General features: G+C 39.7%; 1 protein-coding gene across 9 annotated transcripts in view; it reads left to right on the top strand.

The window, feature by feature from the left end:
• The window catches only part of Sh3kbp1 (SH3 domain containing kinase binding protein 1), a 331,424-nt gene that overhangs the window by 234,280 nt on the left and 74,388 nt on the right, over positions 1-22,756 (top strand). For all 9 annotated transcript variants that reach the window (XM_058573076.1, XM_058573077.1, XM_058573075.1 and 6 more), the window contains one exon: positions 198-292. In XM_058573076.1, coding sequence (XP_058429059.1) covers positions 198-292 — 95 coding nt within the window. The remainder of the gene's footprint in view (positions 1-197; positions 293-22,756) is intronic.

A 22,756-nucleotide genomic window follows, 5' to 3' on the forward strand; every position in this document is an offset into this window, starting at 1 on the left:
CAGAGAATAAATATGTATAAGCCTACAATGAACACTCTTCGGGAATTTTCTTAGGGTGGCGCTAGCTTTATGCAGTTGTAATAGCCTACCTATTAAGTGTGCCTTTCTCTGATGTTAATGTGACAGAGAGCGCCTTCTCCTGGGGCAGCTCATTAAATAAAACACCTTAAAGGTTGTGTTTTCTTTTCTTCTTACAGGTAAAGATTACTGCAAAGTAATATTTCCATATGAGGCACAGAATGACGATGAATTGACAATCAAAGAAGGAGATATAGTAACTCTCATCAATAAGGTAAATGAAGGTTCTCTCTTGCCTTCTAAACTGTGGAGTGTTTTGGTGTGTCCATGGAATAATACAATTTTTGCTTTAGCCTTTGAAGCTCCTAGTTTTCATGATCCTTAACTTGGGAGGAAGAATTTGTATTTTTTCTTTTGATCAGGTTAAGTCTAGGTGAATGAATGAACTTGAGAATAGAATAGGTTTCTGTTTGCCTTAGGACCAGTTGTAGATTTGCACCGCCCTGTAGAAAAAGTCTGTCCCAGAAGGGATAGCTCAGGAAGCAGCCTGCTTGGCTATAGGTTTTGCCCTCTACAGCAGCTGGGCTGCAAAGCTCTGTGTCATGAAGGACCCAAGAGGGGCTTTAAAAAGACTGGTCATGCCTCACAGGCAGAAAACACTTAAAGAATGTTTGCTCTACAGATCAAAGACAGGTAAAGTGCCTGAGAGAATTTTGCTTGTCTTGTTTGGACTAAGGAGGTTGGATGATTTTATTATCATTACAGCCAGAGCCCTGTAAACACCAGGAGAGCTATAAAATCCGAGTGAAGCCATGCGGTTTGCCGGGTCTTGACCACATACCATTTCTGCATTCATGTAGCACTCCTCACCACGTCGCTAGTTGAGTCATATTATTCAAGTGATTCCTAGAACTCTTTGGTCTTTTCTCTGATGTACAGAGTTTTTATGATGGTCAGTGGGATTTGCCTTTATGATTAAGGTCAGCTACTTCTAGGAAACAGCTTTGGAGATTGTGTTTGAAGAGCCTAGTCCAAAAATGCGAGGGAATCGAGGATCCCAGAGGTTAAGTAGCTTGCCAAAGGCCAGATGTATTTTAGAGGAAGAGCTGGTCCTTTCAAGGACTCAGTATCAAAGTGGAGCTTTGCAGACACCTATATGGAATAGCAAAATTATTCCATTTTGCAGATTACCTAAAAACTCGTCCATCTTTTTACCTGTGAAATATTCTCCCTTTAAGTTATTTCAGTATAGTTCTGTGGGTGTTGAATGTGGCAGGAGGAAATGAGAGGAGGGGAAGATGCTTGCCTTGCTGTTAGTTCCTTTCTGCAAGTGAAGCAGGAACGGTTCTTCCTTTTTTTTTTTTTTTTTTTACCACCCCCCCCCATCCTTCTGCTGGCCTCCTTTGGGCTGCTCTCTTATGCATTGTGCATTCCTATTTTTAATCAGACCTGTAACCAAACAAACAGGATAAGGAAGTTGTTAAACAGGCATGAAGCATAATACAAATGCTTTAATAATTTAGCACCAATAATTGATTTTAGTAATACAGGGAAAGGGATAGAGTGTTTCCCCCCTATAATGATAAAGCAACCAGAGAATTAAATAGATGCCATTTTTTGAAGGCAGGTGGGGCTCATTGCCCTATTTTTGGTTTTATTTTTAGAGGAAGGGATAGCCCCCCCCCTTTTTTTTTTTGGTACCGGGGATTGAACCCAGAGGCGCTTATCCACTGAGCTACATCCCAGCTCTTTTTTATACTTTATTTAGAGACAGGGCCTCACTAAGTGCTGAGGCTGGCTATGAACTCACAATCCTCCTATCTCAGCCTTCCAAACTGCTGGGATTACAGACATGTGCCACCACGCCCAACCCAGTCTTCTCTTTTTTATTCTTCTTTTTAATTGTAAACCTGATGTGCCCATAATATTTAATAAGGTTTGAGAAAAGAAAAACAAACACCATGGTTAATCTCTTACCTGAACATGTTGATTTCCATCTTAGCACATCATAACCCAGTCCTTCCTTGCCATTTGAGTCCATGTCATGATAAGAACATATTCATCTTCTTTTTTTTTGTACCAAGGATTGAACCTAGGGCACTTAACCACTGAGCAACATTCCTAGCCCTTTTTTGTAGTTTATTTAGAGAGAGGGTCTCACTAAGTTGGTTAGGGCCTCTCTAAGTGGCTAACGCTGGATTTGAACTTGTGATCCTCATGCCTAAGCTTCCAGAGCCACTGGGATTACAGGTATACATCACCACACCCAACAAGAACATATTCATCTTGATGATTTTGTCCTTAACCTCATAGTTTAAGATCCAGTCTGAGGGCTGGAGTTGTGGCTCAGCGGTAGAGCACTCGCGTAGCACATGCGAGGCCCTGGGTTCGATACTCAGCACCACATATAAATAAATAAAATAAAGTTATTGTGTCCAACTACAACAAAAAAATCAATATTTAAAAAATAAAGATCCAGTCTGATAAAAGGAATCTGATTTTTCCGAAGACCTTGCGGGGAACATCTATCAGTCTAAGTCACCCAGTAGGGAAACATGAATAGGCCAGAGTAGCAGGCTGCTTTCAAGAGTATCCAAAGGGTTGTTGCATCCCATTTCTCTGCTTTCATTGATTTTATTTAATGTATTCAGAAGGAGTTTCATGTTACATTTGCAAAATGTGCTGCTGTCATCTCCTGTGTACACTTAGTCCCTCAACCTGGCTTATACGCTGATCCTAGAGTGCATGTATTGTTTTGACACTTGGTCCCCTGGTTCCACACTGCCCCCTCCCCCAAGCTGTTTACCTGTATCCCTGCCCCTTCCTGTGCATATAGACACAGCCCAGGCCTATGGGCCCAATAAGCAGTGGTCCAGCCTCCTTCTCTGTGCCTGGTCCAGAGGAAAGCCCTGGGATGGTAAAAGATGCTTTTTCCAACTCCATTCATGCTCTATCTGCCTCATCCCTAGCACCCCAGCCCCTTCTTCTTGTCATCCCGTAACAATGCTGTGCTCACATGACCTCTATGCACCAACCAGTCTTGGGTAGTTTCTCTTTCCTTTTTGGAAAAATCAAGACAATGATTGCTGACACTCCTTTCCTCAGGCATTCTACCACAGTCCCTTTCTGGCCTTGGTCCTTGTGACTGTTCAGCAGGAACCTCCTGTGTCCCCATCCTGCTCTTGTGTCCTCAGAAATCTGATCCTAAAAAGCATGTGTGTTCCTGCTTCCTGGGCTGTCCTCTGCCTACCCGCTGAACTGTCTCTTTGAAAGCTAATAACAGCCAGTCTTCACTCATGTACTTGAGCCCATTTTGAGCTTATTTAACAAAAATTCCTAGTGCTCTAACATTATGTTTTTATTATTATTTTTATATGATCTTCTGGGAAATCAGGTCTCTTGCTGTCCAGTACTGGTGCAGGTTTTATTTTTATTCCCATAAAATTCCTGCCATCCTTGACCTAGCATTCTAGTTTGTCGGAAACAGCATGTTAAGATACAGTGTAGGCTACCAGCTCAGAGAAACCAGGATTTGAATCTCAGCTCCATAGTTCCTGGCTGTGTGTTTTGAGGCATGAAACTTAACCCCTCTGAGCCTCAGTGTCCTCAGCCATAGTGTAAGGGCCACAAAGCTGACCTCACAGGGCTGCTGTAGGGAATTACTAAGACACTATGTATAAAACACCTCTTGCAGGAAGGATTCTGCCAGTGGTACCCATAAGACTAAGAATTGTTAATTCAACTTCAACTGTTATTTCTTGGACTTCAGAGATGGGAACCAAGGGCTCTTGTGACTGGGCTTAGCTGCTAGGGCTGGAGTACTATGACATTAAGTAGGTAAAAATGGTAGAGGGAGGGGAGAGAGAGAGAGAGAGAGAGAGAGAGAGAGAGAGAGAGAGAGAGAGAGAGAGAGAGAAGAAATCCACTTAAAATAATTAAGAATTCACAGTGGGTATGATTTTAGCAAGAATTTGAAAGGAAAACATGCCCTAAATATTTAGCTTGCCGAAAGCTGTAAAAATGGAGTCTGAGCCTATAACCCTGGTGATATTCTAGAAAATACTTACCTCTTCCTCTAAATTCAGGAGTCACCCAGAAGTTAATTTAGATGATTATATACTATTATAAATATATTCACCCTGCTTTGTTTAATATGCATTTTTGTGCTACTCAGGATTCAACTCAGGGGTGCTCTGCCACTGAGCTACATCCCCAGACCATTTTATTTTTTATTTTAAGACAGGGTCTCACTAAATTTCTGAGGCGGTCCTGCAACTTGTGATCCTCCTGCCTCAGCCTCCCAAGTAACTGGTGTTACAGTCATACACCAGTGTGCCCGGCTTAATGTGCATTTGATATGCGTATGTGTTGTATGTTTGAGTTTTGAGGTAAAAGACCTGAATTGCTGTTCTCTAAATTCAATTGCATTTGCTATGAGATTCTCCATTGGCCTTGAATTCTGCTGATACTGCCTTTTGTAGTCAGTTGGGGTGGGTTTCCCTTTGCCCTGCTTTTCCATGCTGTGGCAGGAGTCACAGAGCTGGAGTTGCCCTCATTTTTAGCCCTAGATTGTCAGTTCTTGTGGCTTTCTAGAAAATGAGTCAGACACCTTTAGTGGGAGTCTATAAGCCCTCTATGGTTCCTGAAATAATGTGCAAAGACCTAAACTATTTGTGTGTGTCCCTGGAAACTAAGATGAGATGTGGCAAGCTGAATGATTTGTTTTTTTAGTTTATTTATAAAGAATTTTTGTGGATTTGGGAACATTTCCACTTGTGCAGAACACACCTGTGTTTAGCTTTTATTTCCAGTCACTCAAAAATAGCTCCTGCGTCTGTGTTCCTGCCACCCCCATCCCTGCCTTCCTGATTTGTGCTCAGAGGATATTTGGGAAAGTTCAGAAGCCTCTGGGTCTGGTTTCAAAATAGAGAAGATCCCTGGAGGAAGACTGAGGGCTGCTTGGTGGGAGCCAGGTCAAGGCTTAGCTCTAAGAGTGTCAGCTCTTAGAGGCTGTACTGAATGGGACCCTTGCCACTTGGGACAGAATGAGCCCAGATGTGGAGAGGCAGTATACCTTTTCTTAGTCAATAGCCTCCCAGCCTCAGAGCATTGGCCTTTTCTTTATGGTCCTTTCTAATCAGGAGGAAGGGATTCTATTGGCCCCTTTGTAAACAAAAATCTTTAGGTCTTGCTTATTAAAATTATCTTCCCTGGTTAGCTGTGTCTTTGACCCTTAAAAGTATGCACTACCCTTATGTTTTCCTTGTTACACACCTGTTTGATAACATCAGGATCCATGCTTAGAAAGGTTATAGTATTGACTAAAATCATGGAGTGATGGAGATGGAAGGAAGGGGATTGAGATGACTTAATCTACCACCAATGTTCATGAAAGGGAAACAATAGATACACCCTAAGGAAGGAGTGGGACCCAGAGAGTTACTAAAGATAGTTAGCAACACCTCTAATAGTCATCTTTCTTTGGACCATAAGGATTCTATATTGGGGATTATTGGTAGCAATTTTAATTTGTACCCTGTTTTCTTCCCCTCTCAATATTTGTGCATTCATTCATTCATTCATTCATTCACTGATTTGCTGAAAGGGGTTTATGGTGTGCTAGGAGTTTATGCTGGATGCTTAGAATGCAGTGGGAAAACAAAAACTGCAAACTGAGAGGTTTGCCTTTTCCCAGTTCCAAATATTTGGAGTTAGTTACTCTGCTGTGGGGGCAGAGTAGAACTGAATACTAAAACTCACCCAGCTTCTTTCATCTCTACCTCAACATGTTTTCCTCCCTCCTTTCCCAGATAATGGCTGAGAGCATTTAACTGAATACTAACTAGATCTTCCCAGTGTAGGATTCTGGGTGCTGTCGTTTTCTCTTCACAAGTATCTCAGGAGCTTAGCATCTTGCCTTTTCCTCATAGCAGTGCTGGGGGGTCACATGGGACCATGAGCATTCTCTCCATATCACAAAGGAGCAATAAGAGAGCCAGAGCATGGAAGCAGCTCTCTCAAGGGACTCCCAGCAAGTCCATGGCAGAGCCAGGACAGAGGTCTCCTGACTCTTTGTTTGAGTGCTTGTGGGACTTGAGAGCTGGGCAGGATGGTAACTATGGGCAGGATATTTCCTGTGAGGCCATTGGATATTTGTAGTGGATGGGGCTCAGTCACTCCCGGAGGTGACTCTTATCCACTCTTTGAGACTTGCCTGTTGTTGCTGGTTATCCAGGGCAACTATTGGTGGAGTTTCCTTTCTAAATTAGTGACATTATCATTATTACTTGTAGAACAACATTAGCATGCCATTATCCCCATCCATTGGTTTGAGTCTTGCATTTTGAATGTCATGCTTCTTCTCCTTTTTATTTTATTTTTTTTAGTTATATGTGAGAGTAGAATCCATTTTGACATAATTATAAAAGCATGGAATATATCTTGTCTAATTCAGTCCCAGTGCCTCTGTTTCTGCACGTTTATAATGCTTTCTACATCATCCATGACTTTCTGATTCCATGGTCACCTGTCCAGAAATGAAATGATACCCAATGAAAAGGAAATGACAAGCCCAGCCCAGGACTAAGTGCAGTTCTTTTTGTGCCTGAAGCCCCCCTCTTCCACGGCTGTTTTCCATTTTCTTCCCATATCTAGTGTGTTTTACTTTCTTCTTTTCTTTAAGGCCCAGGTATCACTTAGGTTTCTGCTTGCTGTTACTATGACAAAAAAGAAAGGCAGGCGTCCTGAGCTACTTCCTAAGTCCTATGACTATACTTTTGTTTGTTTGTTCTCGTGTTTATTTTCCCCTTCCTGCCTCCTTCTCATCAATTCATTGAAACATTTAAGGGAAAAATATTTCAGACTTCATTGCTTCCCACTCCCCAGGAAGTAAGGTTGCCTCCACCAAGAGAAGTGACTTTGGGCATCTCAAGAAAGATCTTTAGCTTGGTATAAGAAAGCCAATTGGCTGCTTAGATTGCTGTCCTTGACCCCTTCTCTCTGAACTGCTGAAGCTTTTAGCAGAGCTAAAATGCTAGGATTAAATGTGGTTTCAAGGGTGAGGAGTAAATTAGCAGGTGTCACCCTGAATGTGATGACATGCTGACAGACCCATTAGAAGGACATGTTTCATGAGTGAATGAAAAAGTTAAGCACAGGTCTGGGATCATCTCAGTTTGTACACATTTGAAAAATGTCAGTGTTCAGCAAATGAGTCATTTATGTCATAGAATGTTTCCTGCAGTATGGCCTGTCTTGTTAGACTGCATATGTCCTTATTCAAGAGAGAAGTCACAATATAGCTCCTCCTCAAGGGATTAGAAGCCCAAGGAATTACAGTTGGCTGCTGGTTTGTCTTCCTCTTAAAAGCAGCCAAGATACTGTGGTAGGTAAGAAAAACATGACATCCTGAGTGCATTTGATTAGAACTCTTCTTCACCAAGCTTGTTCACTTTCACAAACACACAGTTTTGAATTAGATGAAAATGATAAATATAGGGCCTGAAATGGGAAGAAATTTATTTTTACTTTAACAGTAGATAGTCAAAACAGTGCCATTCCAAAATTTTGATGCTCATTATTACAGAATTTTCCTTTGTATCATGGACAGATGAGTTTGCATTTGATGCAAATTCCTAGGTTCATGTGTTTCCACAAATTACATGACACTATCTAAAGGAACTGTTCTATATTTATTCAGTCTTAATTGTCTTATTACTCCAGAGTGCTATGCTTAAGTAGCAGGGCATCAGTAATCCTGACAACAGCATCTTGAAGCATACCTCCCCCACCACCACAACACACAGAAAATTCTGCAGGTATCTTAAGGAATTGGAGAAACTCCCCTTTTTTTGTTTTCTATTTCCAACCTTTCTATTTGTATTATCCTAAGACAAGTGTTGTGAGGTTTAACTGAGATGTGTGGCTGAAAGTGCTTTAGAATCATCAAAGTTGAATCATTATTACTGCTATGATAAGTTATTATAAGAAGAAGAAAAAAATGCCTGGTGACTTAATATTTTTTCTTAGTGTATTGAACTGTCCTTAAATTAATGTCAGTACTTTTCCTGAAATTCTTCTTCATTATTTATTTTAACTTTTCTTAGGATACAAGTCATTTGTTATAGTTGTATGGCCCCTGTCTTATTAAGTATCTCAAAGCTCTTTACATTCCCATACATATTTTATTAAAACATGTTTTCTGAGATCAAAAGTGGCATGGAATATGCTTTTCAGTAATGTATTAAAATTTTAAAATACTTGCTCTTGGAATAAAAATTAAAACAAAAAAAAAGATAAATACAATGAAAATTCTAAATTACCCATGACCTTACTACCTTCTCATACCTTAATATTTTAGCAGATATTCTTTCAGACTTTTCCTATACATGCACATAACTACAGTTTAAAATAAAAAATAAGATCATATTATTCACCCTTATTGTCCAAAATATATCATGATTATTTTTGGCAACATACTAACAAGTCCTTAGTATCCTAATGTATAGAGGGAATACTATGATCTTTTTTATATTTAACCTATTTCATTTTTCTCTATCTTAGGCCATTTTGCACACAATCATCACCTTGCCCATATAAGTCTTGATGCCCATAATTATTTCTGTTATAGTCTATGAACTGTGTAACCTTGGTCAGGTTGCCCATCATTCTGTGCCTCAGTTTCCACATCTGTGAAATGGGGTAATAATAACACCTATCTCCTGGTGTTGTGAAGATTAAATGAATTAAAGCAGGTATTATGGATTGAATGTGTCCGTCAAAGTTCATATGTGGGAAACTTAATTTCCAGTGCAACAGTGTTGGGATGTGGGACCTTTAAGAGGTAATTAGGTCAAGAGGGTTCTGCCCTCATAAATGGGTTACCACTATTATCGTGGGAATTGGTTCATTATTGCCAGCGTATGTTCTGGCAATCCTGAAAGCATAAGTTTGGCCCCTTTCCCCTTTCTCTTATGCATGCTTTCTTGCCTTTCCACCTTCCACCATGGAGTGATGCAGACACAGGCCTCTTGACCTTGGAAGCCTCCAGAACTATAAGAAACAAATCTGTGCTTTATAAATTACTCAGTCTTGGATATTCTATTATAGCATCACAAAACAGACTAAGACAGTAGGTAAAGCACTTAGAAAACCTGGCTCATAAAAAGTGCTGTATGAATGTTAGTTGTTATTATTTCCTGAAGATAAAATTGCCAAATGTGCTACTGCATCACTGCATTTTGAGGGCATTTAAATGACGTTCTGAAAGACTGTGCCAGTTTAGTCTCCCCACAGGAGCATATGAGAATATGTTTCCCAACCATTCTCATACCTGAATATTTTCCTCCTTTTCAGTCTCTGCTAATATGATTTAATCTCTGCTAATTCTGCATTTTAGAAAGAACCAAAATTTGAAAAATTAATGCATCATTTTCCAATTGATTTTTATAAAAATATCCCATATTCATGTCCTTAACCTGTCATTCTTTATATTACAAACATTTTTTTACTTAGTTTGTGACTCACAGAGATATTCAAGAAAAAAAGCCATTAAAACCATTTATCTTAAAATTTCTTCATTTCATAGTTAACTGTATAGTGCAGCAAGATTCATCCTTTTAAGAATAGCTTTACTTAAGGCTTTTTATTTTAGTCCTAGTTGGAAAGGGTAGCCGGCTATTAAATGCATTCCTTTTCTGCCTTCCTCAGGGCTTTCAGAGGTTCTATTTAAAGCTTCTGTCCTTTCAGTATTTTTTTTTATAGTGGCATTGAGAGAGCCCTGAGGTTCTGCATGGATGCTTATAAGGCTCCTCATATCCTAAACCTGGGCTTGGCAAACTTCTTCTATAAAGGGTCAGAAGGCATTTTAGGGTTTGTGGACCATTCAGTCTCGGTCAGAATTACTACTCTACTGTTGTAGAGGGAAAATGGCCATAGAGGTAAATTAATGGACATGGTTGAATTTCAATGAAACTTTATTTATGGATGCTTAATTTTTAAATTGCAGATGGACACAATACCTTTATTTATTTTTATTTGGCTCTGAGGATTGAACCCAGTGCCTCACACATGCTAGGCAAGTGCTCTACCACTGAGCCACAGTCGCCGTCCTGGATGCTTAAATTTGAATATAATGAAATTTTCCTATTCATTGAAATATTATTCTTCTTTTGACTCTTTTTAAAAAGAACATTTAAAAATGCAAAAGTTATTCTTAGCTTTTGGCCCATAGATTGTAGTTTGCTGACCCCTGAAATAAAATATCTGGAAATAGACCATAAAAATCCAGCTGATTAATTTTCAGCAAAAGGGCAAAGGCATGCTGGGCATGGTCACCTGTAATCCCAGTAATTCAGGTGGTTGAGGCAGGAGGATCACAAGTTCCAGGTCAGCCTGGGCAATTTAGTGAGACCCTGTCTCAAAATAAAAAGTAAAAAGGGCTGGGGATGTGGCTCAGTGGTAGAGCACCCCTGGGTTCAATTCCCAGTCAAAAAAAATGTATATATGTGCAAAGATCATTTAAGAGAAAAAAAGCTGATCTTTTCAAGAAATGGTACTGGTATAATTGGACATACATAGGCAAAACATGAACTCCAATCTAAACCTAACACATTATGCAAAGGTTAACTCAACATACCATACCATAGATCTATGTGAAAACACAAAACATGAAAAGTTATTTATGAAAACAAAGAAGAAAAGAGTTGTTAGACATGATACTAAAAACACAATCCATAAATAATAACTGTCAATTTGGACTTGAACAAAATTCAAAACTTTTGCTCTGCAAAAACACTATTGAGAGAATGTTGTTTTCCACCCTGTTCTCCTACAAGCCCATCTGAGCACCAATATTTAATTAGTAATCACCTGATAAGTAATTGCATGAATTTCAAGGTCCTTGTTTTTATTCTGAGACTTTCCAAAAATATCTTTTATAATATAAGGCCATGGATCCTCTATATTGGAGACTTTCCTTGCCCCTGTGACCCTTGTTCCCCAGAGCCATGGACAGATGTAGCCATACTCCACTGGTCTGACTGGGCCTCAGCTGAGCAGCCTGAGGGCCTGGATTTGGCCTGAGAAGTATATTTTTCACTCACTTCGCTGGCCTAGAAGCAAAATTGGCTAGGTATAGATAAAACGGCCCCAAACAAAATTTTAGGCCAAGAAATGTTTTCCTAATGGAGAAATTTCTTAAAAGAATATAGATTTATCCTGGTGAAGAATGGAAGTAGAAGGTAGAAATTTACTAATAGCTCCTGCAGCTGTCTATGGTATTCTTTTTTTAAAATATATTTTTTAAATTATAGATGCACACAGTACCTTTATTTTGTTTATTTTATGTGGTGCTAAGGATCCAACCCAGTGTCTCACATGTGCTAGGCAAACATTCTACCACTGAGCTACAACCCCAGCCCTGTCTCATTATGCTTGACCTTCAAAATGAGTATGACTGTGCCCTTCACCTCTTATGTGTTCCTAGCCTTTATCTGTGAAATGAAGATTACCACCTCCTCCCCCTTCTTCACTGCCCTATTTATATCTCTTAGAGGTGGTGCAGGAGGTAAGGAAAAATATCTGAAAACATAATGAAAGATGCTCTATGAATGCCACTATCTTTATCAATGAAGCAAATTGATGTTCTGTCATCCCTGTTCTCCTTTTAATGGAAGAAAAGTATGTATTTGGATGCAGAGCCCACACAGTTCCCTAAACATAAAATGAAAATGAAAACTCAGCTACAGGACGCATGTCCTTGAGAAGTAAACTGTACATTTAGCCATGTGCTATGGATAAGCCAAAGGCACCATCAGAAATAGCTTTTAAGCTTTAGCATGGAGTGGTCATCTCAATGTAAAAGACCTAGCAAGGAGAAAATAGGGAGTTTCTATGAAAACATTTTGAAATATAAGTTCAAATATTTGATTATGTTTGAATGAGCAGAAAAAAAATGTAAAAGTGCCATCTTAATGATTTGTATTCTGTGTATGACTTACATGTCTTCAGATACAGTTAATGTTTCTTGTGCTTTAAGCCAGGTTACAAGGACACTGAAAGGCCCCTGTCTATATAAGTATTTCCTTTTCACATTACTACAGGGAAAAGAAATACTACTTACTGACTTTTGAAGTGGATTTATGGAAGCAGAAAGACTTTCATTCTGCTATTAGAAAAAAAGTTAAAAGTATATCCTTTTTCTGAGAAGACTTAAGATCACGTATACCACAAATAAAATCAAGAAGCAATTCATATATATTCGTCATGTACAAACTATACAGCCATGCCCCACAACTCCAGGAGATACCCAATATGAATGGTGACCCTGGAGTTGGGCCAACATGAATTCTAGTCTCTGAAGAGGCTCCAGACAGAAACATCTTTTTCTAAGAGGGAAACTGACTGTGAGCATAGAGGCCTTTGAGGTTTCTGTCCTTGGTTGTCCTCTATTGTGTGCACCCCCCACCTTCCACCCTACTCCCCACCACCTTTCCTGATTTCCTGGTCTCTGATTCTCAGTGCCTATGATAGTTCTATTTTTTTGTATAAAGATTAAAGTTTGGTTTAAGCTTTTTTTTCTCATTTCTTAGTGACATCTGCACTCAAAAGTTTTTTTTTTTCTCCTGTAGTATTTCTTAACCTATGTGTTATCAGCAGGTTATAGAGTTAGAAAAGTGACTTCCTCAGTGTCCCAGAGTAGATGGAAAGGGCCTTAGGTGGTTGGAATTCCATCAAGGATGATGACCTCCAGATATTCTTGGTCTCTAGTAGAATGAAATATTATTAATAAAATTATAAGAATTAATAAAATATTTTATGTGTGCCATTTTCTGAAAAAGATTGGGTAGCATGTATTTATCTTCCCATATAAAGATGCTTAACAATGGCTCTACTTTATGTTAGGAAATGCTTTAATTTTCTTATTAGAGAGAAGTACATATGCTAACAAAAGAAACTCCATAATAATTAAAAACCCTTGGTGCTAGGGTTGTGGCTCAGTGGTACAGCGCTTGCCTAGCATGTGTAAGGCACTGCATTGGATCCTTAGCACCACATAAAAATAAATAAGTAAAAATAGAGGTTCACCCACAACTTAAAGGTACATACAAGGGTTTTTTTTTTAAGTTGTGTACCTTTATTTCAGACATCATTTCTCTTTCTTTCTTTCTTTTTTTGGGGGGTGGGGGGGCTATTAGACCTTGAAATAGCTTAGACTTTTAAAGATAGAGCTTAGGGCTAGGATTGTGACTCAGTGGTAGAGTGCTTGCCTAGCATGTGTGAGGCACTGGGTTCAATCCTCAGCATCACATAAAAATAAATAAATAAAATAAAGGTCTATCAACAACTAAAAAAATATTAAAACAAAAAAAGATAGAGCTTAAAGTTCTCTTATCTAAAATAAAATAAATTCACTCTAATTAAAGAAACAATCTTCAAAGGAGTATATGATTTCTGGTTGAAGCTGTGGTAGAGTAATGAGTTTTAGCCTTAACTCTCCTGCCAGAGACAACTTTCAACAAAGTATAGGAAGCATCTGTTTCTAGCACTGGACAATATATAGTACCGAAATGTGATGCTGGAGAGAGGGGAAGCATAAAAATGAGTTTCACATCAACTCTGGCTTTTTGCCTGGGGGGAACTTTGCAAATTGTAGGGGCAGTGGAGCCCAAACAAAGAGCAGCAGATTTATGGGATAGAGGAAACAAATTTTAATTCAGGCTGCTGGGGTGGCTTGAGTTTGCAGGCAGGAAACTGTAGAGGGGAATGAGTTATGCCAAAAAAGAGTTTCAGAAGTATCTGAGTAGCTATAAGCTGAGTGGATATCCCAGAGTTCATCGGTGATGGGGGATGCTGGAGTTCTGGCCAAACAGAGTAGAAAAATGAGGAATGCTGAACACCCCAGGCATCCAATTGAGAACCCAGAAAAGTCAGCCATAGATATAGTGCTACCCTAGACCCACCCTAACAAAGACTAAAAAAGCAAGCCTTGTTAGGTCAATCTTTTTTTTGAAAATTTTTTTTTAGTTGTAGATGGAAACAATACCTTTATTTTGTTCTATTTCTTTTTATGTGATGCTGAGGATCGAACCCAGTGCCTCACACATGTCAGATGAGTGTGCTACCACTGAGCCACAACCCCAGCCCCTAGGTCAAACTTATCTGAAAGCAACTTTTCCATAGTAACAAAACTCAATGCCCTCACAAGGAAGACAACAAAATCCAGTCTCTGAACAAGGTAGCCAGGTGTTGAGAGCATGTAATTACACATGACTAGATCAAAGAAGAAGCAGGAAAATATGAGGTATAGTATGGGTAGCTTGTAAAAGACATGGCATCAATACTTCCTTCAGTTAATATTGCCATAGCCAAGCTGGGCACAGTGGTGCATACCTGTAGTCCCAGCTATTTGGAAGGCTGAGGCAGGAGGATTGGTTGCTTGAGTCCAGGAGTTTGAGGCAGCCTCGGCAACATTGTGAGACTCTGTCTCAAGAAAAAAAAAACTGGCATGGCTAACAGGAAGTGGCTTACTTTTGATGTGTTACCCACCTAGTTTTTTGTTAACTATTTTTATAATATATCAAATGGAACTCCAGGATGCGGTGGCGCTGGGCAGGAAGGCAGGATGGATTCAAACTAAAAAGCTTCTTCTTAGCAAAAGAAACAATCAGTGAGGTGAATAGAGAGCCTATAGAATGGGAGCAAATCTTTACCACAAGCACATCAGATAGAGCCCTAATCTCTAGGATATATAAAGCACTCAACACACACACACACACACACACACAAAAAAAACACCCAAATAACCCAATCAATAAATGGGCCAAGGAACTGAACAGACACTTCTCAGAAGAAGACATACAATTAATCAACAAATATATGAAAAAATGTTCAACATCTCTAGCAATTAGAGAAATGCAAATCAAAACTACTCTAAGACTTCATCTCACTCCAGTCAGAATGGCACTAATTAAGAATACAAACAATAAGTGTTGGCAAGGATGTGGGGGAAAGGCACACTCATACATTGCTGGTGGGACTGTAAATTGGTGCAGCCAATATGGAAAGCAGTTTGGAAATTCCTTAGAAAAGTTGGAATGGAACCACCATTTGACCCAGTTATCCCACTCCTGGGTTTATACCCAAAGGACTTAAAAACAGCCTACTACAGTGATGAAGCCTCATCAATGTTCATAGCAGCACAATTCACAATAGCTGAATTGTGGAACCAACCCAGATGCCCTTTAGTAAATGAATGGGATAAAAAAAATGTGGTATATATATACACAATGGAATATTACTCAGCATTAAAAGAGAATAAAATCATGGCATTTGCAGGTAAGTGGATGAAGTTCGAGAATATCATGCTAAGTGTAGCAAGCTAATCCCCAAAAAACAAAGGCCGAATGTTTTCTTTGACATGAGGATGCTGACTCATAATGGCGATGGGGGCAGTGGGAAGAATAGAGGAACTTTGGATAAAGCAAAGGGGAGGAAGGGGAAGGGAGGGAGCAAGGGGGTAGAAATGATGGTGGAATGAGTTAGACATCATTACCCTAAGTACATGTATGAAGACACGAATGGTGTGAAAATACTTTATATACAATCAGTGACTTGAAAAATTGTGCTCTATATGTGTAATATGAAATGAATTAGATTCTACCATCATGTATAACAAATTAGAATAAATAAATAATTTAATTTAAAATATGTCAAATGGATAAATCTGATGTCAATATAGAAAAGCATATCAATTGTTGTCCAATAAGAAGCCAGGAGTTTTTATAAGAAGTTGAACCCTGGATCATGACTTCCTATTATTACAAGAGTGAATCACTGCCTATGCCTCAGTCATCCCTGTGTGTTGCCATTTGGAATGTGGTATTTTCCTGAATGGACTTGTCTTTAAGACTGTGTCCCAGCAGTATGGAGATTTCTTGGAAAGCTGGGAATGGAGCCACCATTTGACCCAGCTATTCCCCTTCTCGGTCTATTCCCTAAAGACCTAAAAAGAGCATGCTACAGGGACACTGCTACATCGATGTTCATAGCAGCACAATTCACAATAGCTAGACTGTGGAACCAACCCAGATGCCCTTCAATGGATGAATGGATAAAAAAAATGTGGCATTTATACACAATGGAGTATTACTCTGCATTAAAAAATGACAAAATCATAGAATTTGCAGGGAAATGGATGGCATTAGAGCAGATTATGCTAAGTGAAGCTAGCCAATCCCTAAAAAACAAATGCCAAATGTCTTCTTTGATATAAGGAGAGTAACTAAGAACAGAGTAGGGACGAAGAGCATGAGAAGAAGATCAACATTAAACAGGGATGAGAGGTGGGAGGGAAAGGGAGAGAGAAGGGAAATTGCATGGAAATGGAGACCCTCAGGGTTATACAAAAGTACATACAAGAGGAAGTGAGGGGAAAGGGAAAAATAACACAAGGGGGAGAAATGAATGACAGTTGAGCGGGTAGAGAGAGAAGAGGGGAGGGGAGAGGAGGGGAGGGGAGGGGGGATAGTAGAGGATAGGAAAGGCAGCAGAACACAACAGACACTAGTATGGCAATATGTAAATCAATGGATGTGTAACTGATGTGATTCTGCAATCTGTATATGGGGTAAAAATGGGAGCTCATAACCCACTTGAATCAAAGTGTGAAATATGATATATCAAGAACTATGTAATGTTTTGAACAGCCAACAATAAAAAAATTTAAAAAAAAAAAAGGAAAAAAAAAGAAAAGACTGTGTCCCTGAACTTCCCTCCTTAGCACTCCTTAACCGGAGCTCTTTTTTCCAGTTACCTCATAAACCATGATGTGGATGAGCCTGCTTTAATAACTGACTTATGGGGGTGTGGAAGTTCTAAACAGCAATGCCAGCCCCAGCCGTATAGCATAATTGCATCTCTTGGGGAAGGTGTTAACAAGCAGAAGCAGAGCATAGTGCTCCTGGGCCTCGGCTTCCATGGAGCATTTGCTCAACATGGCACCCACCCAGCTTCATACAGAAGGCGTTCATTAGTAAATATTAAACAGTATTTTCCATACTGCTGGTGGATGCTGAGGGTGTGAGGCTCCCTTGGGGCAGTCTGAAGCTCACTTAACAGCCACGCTGAAATTTTTCAACACTCACTTTCTCCTCAAATGATATCTCAGTCATCGGGGAAGGTCATGAAAGATAGCTATGCTGGGTACTTCTAGGAAATTGGCCCTAAGGAGAGTGGGGACAACTGACCACCCAAAGAAGTAACTGAGCAGAGTACATTTGACTTTCATTTGGGCTAGGTGGTGAACCCATTCTTATCTTTTCTTAGTTTTGGCTTGACAATTCCATCTTTTGGACTCAAAAAAAGGTATATATAATTTCAGAGAAAATGTGACCTATCCTTTTTGGGGTACTTTTTAAAGTTTTTATCACAATTATGAACAAATAACAAATTCAGTACAGATCAGCAGGTAAACCTGACTGTATAGAAGAAGCTTACTTTGCCTTTTCCTTTTCAACTTGACCTTACTTTTACTGTTTCTTTTTTTTTAATATTTATTTTTTTAGTTGTAGTTGGACACAATACCTTTATTCCATTCATTTATTTTTTTATGTGATGCTGAGGATTGAACCCAGGGCCCCCCGCGCATGCTAGGCGAGCGCTCTACTGCTGAGCCACAATCCCAGCCCCACTTTTACTGTTTGGAAATGAGAAAATGTAGAATAACAGTCTAGGGGACGTTTGGGTCATTCATCTACTCATCCATTCAGCCAGAATCTTGTCAGAACTGGTGTGTCCCAGGCACTGTACAAGTTATTAAATGGATATAAAGGTATGAGAATAAGATCCTTGTTTTCAAGGAGCTTTCTTTTATTTATTTATTTATTTTTCTTTTTGGTACCAGGGATTGAACCCAGCAGTGCTTAACTACTGAGCCACATCCCCAACCCTTTTTATTTTTTTTGAAATAGGGTCTCACTGACTAAGTTGCTGAGGCTGGCTTTGAACTTGCCATCTTCCTGCCTCAGCCTTAGAGTTGCAGGGATTACAGGTGTGCACCAGCGTGCCCAGCTAAGGAGTTTACCCTTTTTAAGACCTTTGCTACACCAAGTATGGTACACAGAACAGCAGTATTGACATTGCTTGGGAAACTCTTAGAAATGCTGAATCTCAGACGTGTCCCAGACTTATTGAATCCTAATTGGCATTTTTATAAGATCCCCAAATGAGAAGTATGCACATTAACGTTTGAGAAGCACTGATCTAAATCGAACCTATTCATAACTTGCACATTGGAATGACCTAGGGACTGTTAAAAGCACTGATTTCCTTCACTTCTCCCCCCGCCCCCCCCCCCCGCCAATTGTGTCTTGCCTAGGCATTGGGATTTTTAAAACTTCCTAGGTGATTTTAAAAGCGCAGCCAGGTTTGATAGTTAATTATCTAATATATTGCTCTGCACTCTTGACAAAACAGCCCATGATGAGGGTTGTGGCTCATTCTTTTAGCCAATTTACAATCCAGGTGATAAGTTTGTCTCTTCTCAAAATTTGAAGTGTCTAGCTTAGAGGTAAACCCTAACCCTAACCTTATCCCTAACCCTAACCCTAACATACCAGGCTTCACTGGTGACTCCCCGCACATTTGGCCCTCACCATGCCAACAGGTTATCTGTAAAGGAGTTCTCTCAGCTGGTCCCTATTGCAATAGCTGTATGGAGCACTGAAGTGCTTCAGCCAGGTTACCTGGGGTAGTGCTGGTAGGATTGTACAGACTGAGGCACACAAGGAGTAGAAATGGCCCACCAGTTACCCAAAGATGGCACTGGATCACATGACAAATGCATAGGAGCTTAATAAAAAAGCTTTCCTGGGCTGGGGATGTGGCTCAAGCGGTAGCGCGCTTGTCTGGCATGCGTGCAGCCCGGGTTTGATCCTCAGCACCACATACAAACAAAGATGTTGTGTCCGCCGAAACTAAAAAATAAATATTAAAATTCTCTCTCTCTCTCCCTCTCTCTTTAAAAAAAAAAAAAAAGCTTTTCTGACCACATCATCCCTCAGGGACTCTGGGGCCAATCCATGTAATCCCAGTAATGACAGTATCAACAATCAGCAGTTGTGTCCTTCTCTACACCTTGCAGTGATTTTCATGGGTATGAAAAAAACTGAGATCCAGAGAATTTTCATCTCTGGCAATGGTTTAAGTACCACATGGCCAACATTTGCATTCTTCCTTCTCTGAGTTCAGGCAAAATAAGCAATGGCTACCTTGTGCCATAGTGAGTTCTCCCTTAAGCTAGAAGAGAGTAGATAACCTGAGATAGTGCTGAACATAGAGGTTAGACGATAGCATACCTAAGGGTCTGTTAATTTATTCCTTTAAAGGAAAAACAGCATTTGTATTTTATAAGGAAGAGTATTCTCTTTTATTCTAATATCTGCCTGGTGATGAGACATACACAACCCATTTTGGCTATTGTGAGGACTTGATCATGGAAGAGTGAACACTCTGTCAGAAATATAATTTCTTTCCATACACTTGACTCTCGATAAGACTCCAGGTCTGTTTTCCTTTGCTTTCAATAGAGCCTATTTCTAAACATTATTTTTTTTCCAGAAGCTTTCATCTGCATGCTGCTCTTTAATTCATTTCTACCTCCTGCTTCATTCTAATAGCATCCCAGGATTGGAAATAAATAATAGTATGTTGGCCACACTACCTCTCTCCTCAGTGGTCACCTACTGCCTCATAGTCCCCCTTTCACTCAATAACTGCTTTGGCGGTATCCACTTTCACCCTGGTGACATTCTGGCCTCACAAGTCATTGGCCACTCATTTCTCCATTCTTCCCTTTCTTTTATTCATGGGTGCCATCTTGCCTCACACCTCATGTCACTATTCAGTAGACATTTGGGGGTTTCCTTTGCTCTAAACCCCAGTTCTTGAATATTCTTCTGTGACATGGGTTCCCACCCTCCCACTTTCCTTCCCTCTCATTCAGTGATCCTGCCCTTGACTTTCTCATTGCCTCTGTTCTTGGTGTCCTTCTCTTCCTGGCTACCTGGCTTCTCTTGGTTCACTTGTTTTTTAAATCTAACTTGACACTCCTGTGGTGTTTCCATGCCATTTTGATTCGCTGTATCTGCCTATGAGGCTCCGATCTTGGGAGCCCCCACGAGGGCATGATGATTTTCTTTCCACCCTGGATTCCTGTCTTATTCTGTATATTTTAGGTCCTTGAGAAATAAATTGAATTTGCTGGTAGTTTACACTTCTGGAAGAACAGCCCTTAGATGAATAATTCTCTCTTCATCTCTGCCATCAAAATCCTTGTTCCTTTGTTTGGTTTAAGAGGAGTTACATTTGCTTCTTATTTTGCTGTCAAAATCATTCCTGTTTCTCTTAAATTAGCTTCTATTGCTGAGGTTTTCTGTAAATCTTCTATTGCATTGGTTTTTCTGTAAATCTATCCCACTCCAGGCATCCCAACCCCGTGCCTGGTTTTTGTCCTGTACCGGCTTTTCTCTTTGGCTGTTCTTAGTATTCTCAACCACACTGACAGTTTTCTTTTTTGACTGTGCTTATCTCATCCATGGGCCTTGTGTTTATTCTTATACTAATCAGAACAATTAGACATATTGTATTCTCTCTTTGTGCTTTCCCTCTGTTGCTTTGAATTACAGCAATGATTAGCACTGTTAGTGTTTTCCTCAAGGAGCAGAGTATAGATGAGCCATCCAAGCCAGTCATCGCTAATGGGAGATATGATGAATATAATGTCCTTATGGACACTTTTCCCCTGTAGATATGCATAAGTTCACAAGTTACTCTGCATAGGTTCCCGCTTATTAAAATTTTCTTTATTGTTTTTCTCACACATGAAGCAAAATGGTTCTTGGGCTATTGTTTGCATAAGGCTGAGGTGAAGCATAGCTTTGCATCATTTAGAAAGGTAGCACTAAACAATATTTGCATGCCTTTTGTGGACATAGTTCTATATCAGGTGATCCAAAATGATTGTGGAGGAAGGTCCAGTCCTTACACACGCAAACCCTTCTCACATGAGAAGATTTAAGATTATTCAAAAAGCTGTTACTGACAGCTTTTCTTTTGATACCAGAACATTTGGTTATACCTGTTCCCCAAAAGAATCCTGCAGAATATTGTGTGTCTGACTCTCACATACATCTCTAAGCTCCCAGGGGGTAGGACCATGTTTTCTGAATGTTTAATATTCGGTACCTACAGAACTTGAACATATTTTGCACTTAATAGATGTTTGTAGAATTAAAAATCATGAAGTGAAAATTAGCATAATGCTGAATGTTAGAGAAAAGAAGGCATTCATGATAGTCACTTTCCTAAAAGTGAGTTTCAAGTTGGGTTTTGAAGATAACAAAGACACATGCAGAACGAGGAGGGGGAAAAATGTGCCAGAATTTTCTAGATTGAAAGACTTAATTTCTAAGGATTAAGGGTAAAGAAATTCCACTCCTCCCTGCCTCCTTTATAAGTTTTTCTAGAATCGTTGATGGCATTTGTCAGAACCTTAGAAGCCAACAAATTATGCCAGGTATGGGGCACATGCCATAATTCCAGCGACTCAGGAGGCTAAGGCAGGAGGATTGCAAGTTTGAGGCCAGCCTTGGCAATTTAGTAAGACCCTAAGCAACTTAGCAAGACCCTGTCTCAAAATAAAAATGACTTGGGTATGGCTCAATGGGAAGCATCCCTGGGTTCAATCCTCAGTATCATAAAAACCCCACCAAATCCTGCCATTACCACTTCTGTTTGTGGATCCCTTCTTTGGGGACTGATGCTAGATTGTTTAGGGGGTAATGTAACAAGGGCAGGACCATATTATTTTCTAGATTTAATGTCATTTTTTTCTAGAAAGATAAGTATTCTCTCATTTAGAAGTTTTTTGAACTCTTGTTTTGTTCTGGGTAAATCTGAAATTGTTGCTCCAACAGTAATTTGTTTTGGGTTTTGGTTAGGACTACAATTTACAGTGTGTCACAAAGGATTAATCTCTAATATCTGAATGCTTTTCTAAGGTGTTAATTTATCTTTGTAACATACCTCTGGGAGAGGGGAAGATGGTCATGATTTACTTCTAGAAGACATCTTGTCCAAGTATTCAAATATTGGACTGCTGGAGATTATAGGTCTCAGAAAGAATCTTCATTGATTCTTATTTATTATATGGAGCATTGTGTGAAGGACTGGGGGTGTATTGGTGAAACAAATCAGATGTGTAACTCACCTTGCTGGAATTCTTATCTAGCGAAGTGCAAATGCGCCATATATAAGCCCTGGTACACTTGGGGCCTACAACTGATGCTTGAGCCCTCCTGGTCTCTTCCTCAACACATCAGTCCATGGGCCCTGAGCATGATGTCCTCTCTTTCTTGATTAATTATCTTCTTGCTTCAGATGTAAGTTTAAAAGTAACTGTGCTGCCAGCTTTTTTTTTTTTTTTTTTTTTTGAAAGCTTTCATTTGTTTTGGGCTTCAGCTAGAAGTTGTTGATCACAAGTCTGAATGAGGCTTGAGTTTTAACTCAAGAATTCTGGACTTGACAGTTGGATGTGTATTATACACATACTGTGGAGGAAGAAGTGCCCAAGGGAGGAGGTTTATAGTTGGCCAGGTGAGTCCTGGATTGAGTGTTAGAAGTAGAATTGAACCCAGAGCACCCAGTGGATGAATGCAAAATATATTAAAATGAATTGGCT

This window comes from Marmota monax, unplaced genomic scaffold (assembly GCF_021218885.2).
Source record: "Marmota monax isolate L192 unplaced genomic scaffold, Marmota_monax_Labrador192_F-V1.1 WCK01_AAM20220418_F8-fsc00203, whole genome shotgun sequence".
NCBI lineage: Eukaryota > Metazoa > Chordata > Mammalia > Rodentia > Sciuridae > Marmota > Marmota monax.